General features: G+C 44.1%; 1 protein-coding gene across 1 annotated transcript in view; it reads right to left on the bottom strand.

Annotated features, from left to right (window-relative positions):
* The window catches only part of nsun3 (NOP2/Sun RNA methyltransferase 3), a 32067-nt gene extending 21284 nt beyond the window's left edge, over nt 1-10783 (bottom strand). Inside the window, exons 1-3 of the mRNA XM_033033137.1 lie at nt 10633-10783; nt 7621-7742; nt 1172-1515 (exon numbers count right to left, since the gene is read on the bottom strand). Coding sequence (XP_032889028.1) covers nt 1172-1515; nt 7621-7742; nt 10633-10716 — 550 coding nt within the window. The 5' untranslated portion in view covers nt 10717-10783. The remainder of the gene's footprint in view (nt 1-1171; nt 1516-7620; nt 7743-10632) is intronic.
* Between the last annotated feature and the right edge of the window lie 577 nt (nt 10784-11360).

Consider the following 11360-nt stretch of genomic DNA (forward strand, 5'->3'; position numbering starts at 1 on the left):
ATAGGAATGTTTCTTAATACTTAGAAGTCTAAAAGCCTTCATCAGGGTGTTCTCAATGGTCAATCTCTTGTTCCAGCAATGCAGATTCAGAGGTGACGCTGGAGAACATTAAGCACTTCAAGTATCTTGGAAGAGTCACACACAAACAGCTGAACATGGACATTAAATATCAGATTTGTTTTGTCAAAGTGTTTTAACTTGTGCAGCTTTGTAATCTGCATCAAAACTGGGGCATAGGGAATAAGCTCACCAGGTCACAGGTGAAATGTGTAATCTCCAAGCAGACAACACCAGAGATTTGGACTGAAGCCAGGTTGCTGCAGCAATAGGACTGACGTTCTGCTAGTTGAGTCAATCTGCTCTCCCCTCAAAACATTGCAGATCCTAATGCCACCTAGTTAAAAACAAACTTTCTTTATATCGTCTCTGGTCCTCCTGCCAATCAGTTGCACAGAATGGAAACAGGCCATTCGGGCTGTCACATCCATGCTAACCAGTGGGGACCCATCCATAATTAATCCCGCCTTTCAGTTCGCGGCTCATAGCCTCCTGTGCACAGGCAATTTAGGTACACGTCTCGCCACTTAAATGCTGTCATCTTAAATTTGTGCTTTATTAAGATAAAGATAACCATAAGGAATGATGGCAATTGCAGTTTAGTTTATGCAAGGAGGGTCTGAAGAAGAGTCCCAACTGGAAACATCACCTATCCACGTTCTCCAGATGTTAGCTAACCTGCTGAGTTACTCTAGCACTTTGTGTCCTTTTGGTGTAAACCACTATGTGCAGTTCCTTGTTTCTACATCTTAATTCATGTTTAGTTTAATTTATAGATACAACAACCCATCGGCCCTCCGAGTCCACGCCGACCATCGGTCATCCATTCCAACTAGTTCTATTTTACGCGCTTTCTTATCCACTCCATACACACAAGGGTCGATAAGCAATGGCTGTATTCTATAGTTTAGTTTAGAGATACAGCGTGGAAACAGGCCCTTCTGTGCAATGAGTCCATGCCGACTAACGTGGTTACAGGGAGGACGTAATATTCTGTCCAAACAGCACCTATTGCCAGGATTGAACATGGGTCTCTGGCACTGTGAGGCAGCAGCTCTACTACTACGCCACTGTGGGACCCGCATGGAATCAACATAAGCAGCATTGCACTTACGTGGAGTGGCACTCTGCAGTATTGCTATAGATTTCCCTCCTGGAGCAGCACACATGTCCAACACACTTTCTCCATCTTGGGCGTCCAACGCAAGGACAGGCAGCAAAGAGGTTGCATTCAGCAGGTAATATTCCTTCAACCTTTCCGCATGATGCAAAAGTCTGGGGAACCGGTTCTTGTCCTTGCTGATGTAACATTGTAAGGAATGCTGGGAAAATGGCAAAACATCTTGGAGAAAATTCCTATATCCCCGTGATTGAAGCAGGTCTTCAAATGGTACACAGTGGCTGAACTTATTTACAAGCACACCATACTGCCAGCTGCATGGAAGTAGCAATACTTCTCTGAAAGACAAGCAAACCAACAGTAAAAATCATGCTCTGACAGAAATATAGCATTTTTGTTCAGAAGAGCTGCAGAGCAATCTGAAATGATGTAGCTTATTAGCATGGCCTAGCTGCACACTGCATTCTGCATTAGACATTGGTTTGCTGGGTTATCTGGAGACAATAGAAAAAAACACCACCTTCATTAACAGGTACAAGTCTTCAGTACCAATGAGATAGAGCAACTGATCAATTAAAGTGGAAGCAATGACTGGCTGTTTCCCAATTACTAATTTTGCCAATTAAAATTTACAGTTCTGCAACTCCTCTGCCACATATGTGGTTTAGTTCATGTTCCTCTATTCATCTTCCTCATCCCCAGGTAGATAGCCAGTAGCTCTTCTTCGGAACGAATGGTACATGGGGCTTTGAAGCCTTATTAGGTACAAATCCATACACCAGCATCTCTTGTCTCCAGGAATTGGAGATTTGGTATATCATCCAACTTCTGGTCCATAGGGAAAGATGCCATTAAGTGAGACAAGCTGAGACTACAGGGTGGTGACATATTTATAGAGATGTTATTGTTATTTTCAGCAATTCTAACCTTATCAATAGCTCCGTAGAGCACTCATGACAGGGTAGGCTGCAACTCTAATACTTTCTTCTCATGAAATAACTGCTTCCCCACAGAATTATATTGTGATTTTATTATTAGATTCTGCTTTATCGATAGACCGTAAAGTGATAAGGAAAATGACATAAGTTTTAAAAATCAAATGTTCCAATAATTGGCATCCGAATTGAAAAGACATTATTATTTTTATTATGTATTTCAAATATTTAACAGAAAACATGGTATTATTTTTCCAGTGATCCATGTAATTACTGGCCAGTGACAAAAACATTGAAATATTAAGCCACAATATTTAATGATCTAATTTCCTTTTCAAGCGTATTTAATTTCATTTACATTTAATTGTATAAATAAACATTTTTTTAAATATTTCAGTAATTTAAAGTGAATTCTTGTATGGGCCTCATCCCAACAATGTGTACCTTCACCATAATCTACCAGTAAACAATGAATACTTAAAAGATGCATAGGAAGGAACTACAGATGCGGGTTTACACTGAAGATAGATACAAAATGCTGGGATAACTCAGCAGGTCAGGCAGCATCTCTGGAGAAAAGGAGTAGATGACGTTTCGAGTTTGACCCTTCTTCAGACTGAGAATCAGAGGGAGGGAAACTAGAGGTATGAAAAGGTTCCAAACAAATCAGAGCTTGCACTGATGACCATGGAAAGGTGGAACCCATAATGGTCCATTGTTGGCTGTGGAAGAGGTTATAACAAAGGGATATAAGGATGCGAAAAGTGGAACTGGCAGGACAATTAGGGTGGGGGAGGGGCAGAGGGACAGGGAATCCAGGGGTTATTTGAACTTAGAGCAATCAACATTCATACGGCTGGGTTGTAAGCTGCCATAGTGAAATATGAGGTGTGAATCCTCCTATTTGTGTGTAGCCTCACAGTAGACCAATAGATATTACTTCAACTGCTTGCAGACTCAAGTCCTGTTATCAAACATTCTTCAAATTGTTAGACTATAGAACTACCCCAAATCATCATTCTACACAAAAAAAAATAGGGGAAGTTTATAATTTATTGTCCGTTAGAATGGCTTTAAAGAAATGTAAGAATTTAAATCAAGGCAAATTCATTGAAACTCTAGCTCTACCACTTTCACTATCGACATGTCATCTTTCAATGTATTTGTCTGTGAGGATTTTCCACTCAGATTGGTGGACTTGTTCTTTGGCCTGTATCAAGGAATCAATACTTTCAATTCAATCGAAAAGTGGGACTGTGCACTAACTTTACATCATGGTCAATGTCATATTAAATTAACATATCCATGTAAAAAAAAAGAGTCCATCATCTGTCAACAAACCACAAATTTAGATAGAATATCTGCGCAAACAAAAACTCCAAAACTTACTTTCCCAATAGTCCAGCATTGTATCCTGAGCTGCATCAAAACTAAGTTTTAAGATGAACTTGACAATATTGCAAAAGAATGTGTAGGAAGAAACTGCAGATGTTGGTTTACACCAAAGATACACACAAAACGCTGGAGTAACTCACCAGGTCAGGCAACATCTCTGGAGAAAAGGAATATGTGACATTTTGGGTTGAGACCCTTCTATTTACATATACACAACTTCGCTTAATTTTTTCCCATCACAGAAAATATATCAAATGCAAACAAATAGCTTGGAATACACAGGCTACACATTGTAAAGCATAAACACACATCAGCAAATTATACCATGTTTTCATTCAACCAAGTTGAATTGTTTCACTATGCTGATTGCAAACTTATTGCAATGGATAAGACCATGCCTGCATCTTAATTAATGAGCCTTTCAAAAACTTGTGACAGAGCTTTTCCCCTGAATGGTCACTGACTGGTATGATGAATACTCATTCCTTTTAAGAGAGTCCAAATCACAATGGTAATCACCCAGTTCAGCTCCTCCAGATTGCAGAATGGCTGCAATGTCTAATTAGACATAGGTAGGTCATCTCCTGTGATGCTCATTAGATGCAGGTCCAATAATTTTGCAGCACTAATTAGTTGCAGGTGTTCCAAATGTAGCATTAATTATGTGCAGATGGAATAAAAAACCAGAAGTACGCCCCAAAATATACAACCATTACTATCGAAAAGTTTGTGCACCACATTAACTTCCATGAAACCACATAACATTTGCACCCTAAAACACAAAGGCAATGAACGTCTCCAGCAGAGATTACCAACCCACACATGCTTTCAGCAGTATTAACATTGCTGAGACTTCCATCATCACCATTCTGGCAAAACCATTATCTAGAAACAACTGGGCCAACCGCATAAATGTTATGGTAGTAAGAACAGTTCAGAGGCTGGGAAAATCTGCAGTGAATAAATCACCTCTGTTCACCCAAAACCCTTCCATCTTATAAAAGGCACTTGTCACCAGCATGATGTATTGCCTCGAAGAGAGTAGCTTCAACAACACTCAAATAACTGGACGTCATCTAGGATAAAACAACCCACTTGCCTGCCATCCTCTCCACCACACTAAATTGTCATTCTCTCTGCCTCTTTTGCATCAATAGACAATAGTCAAAAGGTGCAGGAGTAGGCCATTTGGCCCTTCGAGCCAGCACCGCCATGCAATGTGATGACTGATCATCCCCAATCAGTACACCGTTCCTGCCTTCTCCCCATATCCCCTGACTCTGCTATTTGTGGCTCAAGTGTGCACCATTTACAAAATGCACCATATAATTTGCTAAGGCTTTATTTGTTCATTTCTTGGATTAAGCAGGTATACATTTGCTACACATCCCTAAATGCCCTCAGGAAGATGATGGCAAGACATCTGCTTGAACTGCAGCAGTCACTCTGATGAAGCTATAGGAGAGCGAGTTCCAGGATCTTCAGATCCTGCATTAATAAACAATAGACAGTATTTATGGTGCAGGAGTAGGCCATTTGGCCCTTTGAGCCAGCACCGCCATTCACTGGATGATCATGGCTGATCATCCACAATCAGTACCCCGTTCCTGCCTTCTCCCCATATCCCTTGACTCCGCTATCTTTAAGAGCTCTATCTAACTCTCTCTTGAAAGCATCCAGAGAATCGGCCTCCACTGCCTTCTGAGGCAGAGAATTCCACAGATTCACAAATCTCCAAATGATGAAGGAACGGTAATATATTTAATCAGGAAGGTCGGCAACTTGCAGGGCAGCATGCTGATGGTGGCAATCCCATGTCTGCTGCACTTGTCATTCTTTGTGTTTGTGATTGCAAGGGGCTGTTTGAATAAACTGACGAAGTAACTGAAGAGTATTTTGTAGGTGGTACACATTGCAGCCTGTGCGGCAGTGAATAAAATAATTAATATTTAGAATGGTGAATGGCTCAATGGTGCTTTATATGTCACAATGAAATAAGTATGCATATTTACACATGCAGCCGCCGCCATGTTTTAGCACCATTTCCAAAGTCTGGTCCACCCGCACGCTCTGTCTACTGGAGCAGTTCCCGAACCAGGTAAATCCCAGGCTCCTGCTGTGCCTTCCTCTGGCACCTTCGACCGGATTAGCCTATTAACTGACATCCTTCTCCTTGCCCGGCCATCTTTTGAGGGCGCTTCCTGCAGCCAATCTTGAAAGTGTTGGAGGCATTACTCCGGGTCTCCCTCCGACCGGCCCTTGCTCCTCGCGTCCAATGTCTCCAGCAACTCCCTCCTGGTCCGATGATCCTTCCGATCCTCCGCGTGGGGGAAGGAAATTGGCCATTACATTGTGTGCATTTACATTGAATTGCACTCTTAATTTTCTGCTTCATTACCAATACTTCACACATTCATTGTGGCATTTGAGAGGCTTTTGAATAGGCCCATCGATATGCAGGGCATGGATCATATAGAAGCAGAGACTAGTTTAACTTGGCATCATGTCGACATGAATGGCCTGTTCCTGTGCTGTTCTATGTTCATTCAAGTACAGCACAGATCTTTTCCAAGTGGAGCCTTTTTCGCGATGGTGCCACTGTGTGTGATAAAGTTTGAAAAAAGCAAATGATGCAAGGAAAATAGCTGCAGGGTCAGAACCTGACTATTAGGGGCTTGACTTGCAAAAATATCTTCTCCCTAATTGAATAAAGAAGCTGGATATAAATCAATTGTTGCTCCAGGAGGTAGAAACAAGGAACTGCAGATGTAATCGGTCAAAGCCATTTCCAACAAGAGTCTATCTACCATTGTCAATATTTTCAGAGCTCTGCACCATCAATATCCTGGGAATCATCGCTGACCAGAAACTTAACTAGATCAGCAAAATATATACCACACTTGCAAGTACAAGCAGAAGGCTGGGCATGTTGCAGCAATTGTCTCATTTCCCAAAGCACTCTGTCTGCAGGGCACAAGTCTGGAGCGTCACTCAATAATCTTCATCTGTCTGAGTGTAGCACCAATAACTCTTAGCTCGATGCCATTCCAGGACACAGCAACACACTTAAATGGTGTCCCATGGACTACAATAAATATTCATTCCCTCCACTATATGGAGCACAGCGACAGCAGTGTGTCCCATCTCCAAAATGCACCGCAGTTACTCAATCATTACACTCTCAAAACATTTCATGGAGGTATGTTGGCGCAGCATTAGAGTTGCTGCCTTGCAGCGCGAGACCAGGGTTTGATCCTGACTATGGGTGCTGTCTGTGCGAGTTTGTGCATTCTCCCTGTGACCGCATGAGTTTTCTCTAAGTGCTTCTCCAGATTTCCTCCCACACTCCAAAGATGTTCAGGTTGGTAGGTTAATTGGCTTCGGCAAAAATTGTAAAGTGTGTAGGATTGTGCTAGTGTACGGGGGTCGCTGGTCAGCGAGGACTTGGTGGGCCAAAGGGCCTGTTTCCACGCTGTATCTTTAAACTAAACTCATGACCTATATCATGGGAACACCACCACTTGCAGTTCCCCATCAGGTAACACACCATACTGACTTAGAAATATTTTGCCTGTCCTTCATTATCAGTCTTAGTCCTGGAGTTCGCTAGGCAAAAGCAGTGTTAGGACATTCACAATACTGCAGCATTGCAAGATGACTGCTCACCACCACCTTCTCCAGGACAATTAGGGATAGGCAATAACTATCTACGTTCTGTGTGGCTTTACCAACCACAGAAAACATGAATTTAAAGGAAACAACTCCAGCATGGGGTCTAAATTTTAGTATGTGAGCAGTGCCATAACACTGATTTTAATAATCTGTCAACAATTTTTTTAATCTACCTTCGACATCAAGGTAGTTCATTTGTAGACCACAATCCTTTCAGTCAAATAACTATGAACCCAAGACTCGTTCCATGAATTTCAGCGCAAAACATTTGCCAACATTTTAATGCAGTATTAAACATACTATTTTAGAAATACGATAGAGTGGTATGATAAATTGAAACTAGGATCAATTATTTTGTATACAATCAGAACACTGAGGGACATTATGATAGTTATACCTTCTTTCACTATTTACTGAGAAGGAAATAATCTCTATTATTACCTTGCTTTGTCCCACAACTCTCCATGTTCTTGTCTATATTTGTTATCAAAATGTTCCAAAACTGGTATGCAAATTTGTTTCTGTGGCTTCCATTTGATATGAGGTTTTTTATTCTTATCGATCTAAAAGAATGAAAACAAAATTCATAGCAGCAAATGATTCCTTTATTTTGGTGGCTTGTTCGGCCTTGTCATCATCCGTTTTGATTCACGCGCTCACCCCAGGTTGCAAAACGGTTCCGTTCCTGAGAACTGCTTGTAATTCAAATTTTTATTGAGTTGGAAATGAACAAAAAAAGTGTGTGGAGGAGAATCACAGAATGAGCTGTGTTGGGAGAGCGAGCAGATGTGGGAAGAGTAGCTCTGTGACTCAGTGAGTGAGCCAGTTATTCTCATTGATTCACTAAGCGAGCAAGCAGGCCTGCTCAGCACAACCCAGCGCTCCATTGTTCCTCTTTAAATACGAGGTGTCCAAAGGTCGGCCATTGATAAAGCTGGGACAACCTGTACTTGCTGATTGATTGAATTGATTGAGATACAGCATGGAAAAAGGCCCTTCAGCCCGAATCAATTCCAACAAAGTTCACACTAGCTCGATGTTATCTCATCTTCGCAACCCTATACACTAGGGTCAATTTATAGAAGCCAATTAATCGACAAACTCGAACGTCTATGGCATATGGGAGACACCAGAAGATCCAGAAAAAAAGCCATGCAGCCAAAGTGACAATGCACTAACACCACGCTCAATCTCTCGGTCTCCATCACAAGGACTATCGAATGATGTCTACTATAAACCAACTAACTCCCAATTGTCTGGACTACACCCCCCACCCTGCCTCTTGCAAAGATGCCATCTCCGACTCTTAACTTCTCCATCTCTGCTGCCAGTTGAAGCATTCTACTATAGAACATCTAAGATGTCGTCTTTCTTTTGTAAACATATTTTCCTTCCTACTGTTTTAGATGAATCTCTCACCCATGTCCCCTTTGTGTCCTGTAGTTCAGCTCTCACTCCCCTTCCCCACAATACAAAACAGTTCTCCTGGTTCTTACCTTTACCCCTCCTGCCTCACATTTCCACCACCTTCAATGTGATCCCACCGCCAGTCACTTAGGTCATAAGATCCTAAGTGATAGGAGTAGAATTAGGCCATTCGGCCCATCAAGTCTACTCCGCAATTCAATCATGGCTGATTTATCTTTCCCCCCTAACCACAATTCTCTTGCCTTCTCCCCATGACCTCTGAGAGCAGTGCTAATCAAGAATCTATTCAACTCTGCCTTAAATATATCCACTGACTTTGCTTCCGTGGCAACAATTTCCTCAGATTCACCACCCTCTGACTAAAGAAATTCCTCCTCATCTCCTTCCTAAATGAACATGCTTTAATCCTAAATCCTACTCTCCTTCTAGTGGAAACATCATCTCCACATCCACTCTATCCAAGCCTTTCACTATTTTGTACGTTACAATGAGGTCTCCCCTCATTCTTCTAAACTCCAGCGAATATAGGCCGAGTGCCGTTAAACGCTCTTCATATGTTAGCCTACTCATTTCTGGGATCATTCTTGTAATCCTCCTCTGGACCCTCTCCAGCCAGCACATCCTTCCTCAGATATGATGCCCAAAATTGCTCACAATATTCCAAATGCAGCCTGACCACTACCTTATAGAGTCTCGGCATTACATCCCTGTTTTTATATATAACCCCTCTCGAAATAGATGCTAGCATTGCATTTGCTTTCCTTACTACCGATTCGACTTGCAGATTAACTTTTTGAGAATCCTGCACCAGCACTCCCAAGTCCCTTTGTACCTCCGATTTCTGGATTATCTCCCCATTTAGAAACCAATCTACGCCTTTATTCCTACTATCAAAATGCATGACTCCCCACTTTGCTACACTATATTCCATCTGCTACTTCTCTGCCCACTCTCCTAACCTATCCAAGTCCTTCTGCAGAGTTCCTGCTGTCTCGACACTACCTGCCCCTCCACCTATTTTCATATTATCTGTAAACCTAGCCACAAAGCCTTCAATCCCCTCATCCAAATCATTAATATACTAAGTGGCGAACAGCGGCCCCAGCCTGTGGAACTCGGCTAGTCACCGGCAGACAACCAGATAAAGCCCCTTTTATTGCCACTATTTGCCTTTTACCATCCAGCCAACCTGATATCCATATCTGCCGTTTGATACCATGAGCACCCCACCACTTCTTCCCATCCCCACCCATTTCTACAGAAACCATTCCCTCCGGAATTCGTGAGTTCATCCATCCCTTCCCTAGATACTTTCTGTATAACTCCTCCTTCATAATCCATCTAGGGACCAGAAAGCCCTTCCAGGTGAGACAGAGGTTCATGTGCACTCCTTCCAAACTCATCTACTGCACTCAGTGCTCATGATGTGGCGTCCTTTACATCGCTTCGAGCAGGCATAGACAAGTGACCGTGCCGAGGCCTGCTGGATCTTTCAGTTGCTGCATTTCTTTCCCCTTCCAAATTATGCAGCCCTTCTGCCTCCATAAACCACCACCCCACCTCCAAATCTCCCAAGCCCCTGCCCTCCATCCGACCTAATGCTCTGCTTTCTGCCCCTTCTCTTAACCCCATCCTCCCACCGCCTCCTCCAGCACCTTACTTTACCCCCACACCAGCCCCATCCCCCATACTAGCCCTACCCGACCTCATTTACCCTCTTCCCCTCCGTTCACCCTCATCCACAGCCCCTGAGACTCCCAGACAGCCTCACTGACCCCAAAGCCCCTCAGAGACCCCCTCACCTCCTCATAGACCTCACACCCCATTACCTTCAGACCTTCCACACCACCTCACAGCTCCCTCACCTCCTCCAGGACCGCAAACTGCCCCACTGATACCCTCCATAGACCCCCATCATCTCACACCCTCCACACCACCTCACTGACCTCCCCCTCCTCTCCCTCCCCGGGCCAGCATCGAGCCTCAGGCTGCCGGTTGCCCAGCGGCCGCTCTCTCGACTCTCACCCGCGCCTGTGTCCCGGAGCCGAGGCCACGCGTGGTGCCCCCCAGCCGCCTGAGGAGTGAAGCGAACCCGGCGCCTGGCACCATGATGGCGGCGACCTGCGGCCTCCGCTGGCCCTAGTGCGCGCGCTCCCCCTGCACCGGCCGCGCGCTTTCCCGGATACGGCCGCGCGCCCCCGGGCCCAGCAGCGCGCGCTCCCATGCACCGGCCGCGCGCTTTCCCGGATACGGCCACGCGCCCCCGGGCCCAGCAGCGCGCGCTTTCCCGGATACGGCCGCGCGCGCTCCCCCTGTACCGGCCGCGCGCTGCACGTCCCCGCTACCTCTCATGCTTCACCTGAAGTGCTTGCTGGTGGTTGCAATCCACCCGGGAGACGAGCAACGCGCAAGTCAAAGGACAACTCTCTTTTTTTTTTAAAGCTTAGGCTGATGGTCCTGTGTGACTCGTGTAAAAGCAGCAGAGTCAAAGAGTATAACACCAATAACCAGATCTTGAAGACACAAGAAACAGCAGATGCTAAGGATAGGTACAAAGTACTGGAGTAACTCAGTGGGACAGGCAGCATCTTTGGAGAAAAATCTCTGGAGAACCGCTGAATTACCCCTGCACTTTGTGTCTATATTTGATATAAAATCAGAATCTGTGGTTCTTTACTTCTACGAACTGCAGATGTGGTTTATAATGAAAGACACAAAGTGCTGGAGTAACTCAGCGGGTCAGGCAGCATCTC

The sequence above is a fragment of the Amblyraja radiata genome, chromosome 14 (assembly GCF_010909765.2).
Source record: "Amblyraja radiata isolate CabotCenter1 chromosome 14, sAmbRad1.1.pri, whole genome shotgun sequence".
Lineage (NCBI taxonomy): Eukaryota > Metazoa > Chordata > Chondrichthyes > Rajiformes > Rajidae > Amblyraja > Amblyraja radiata.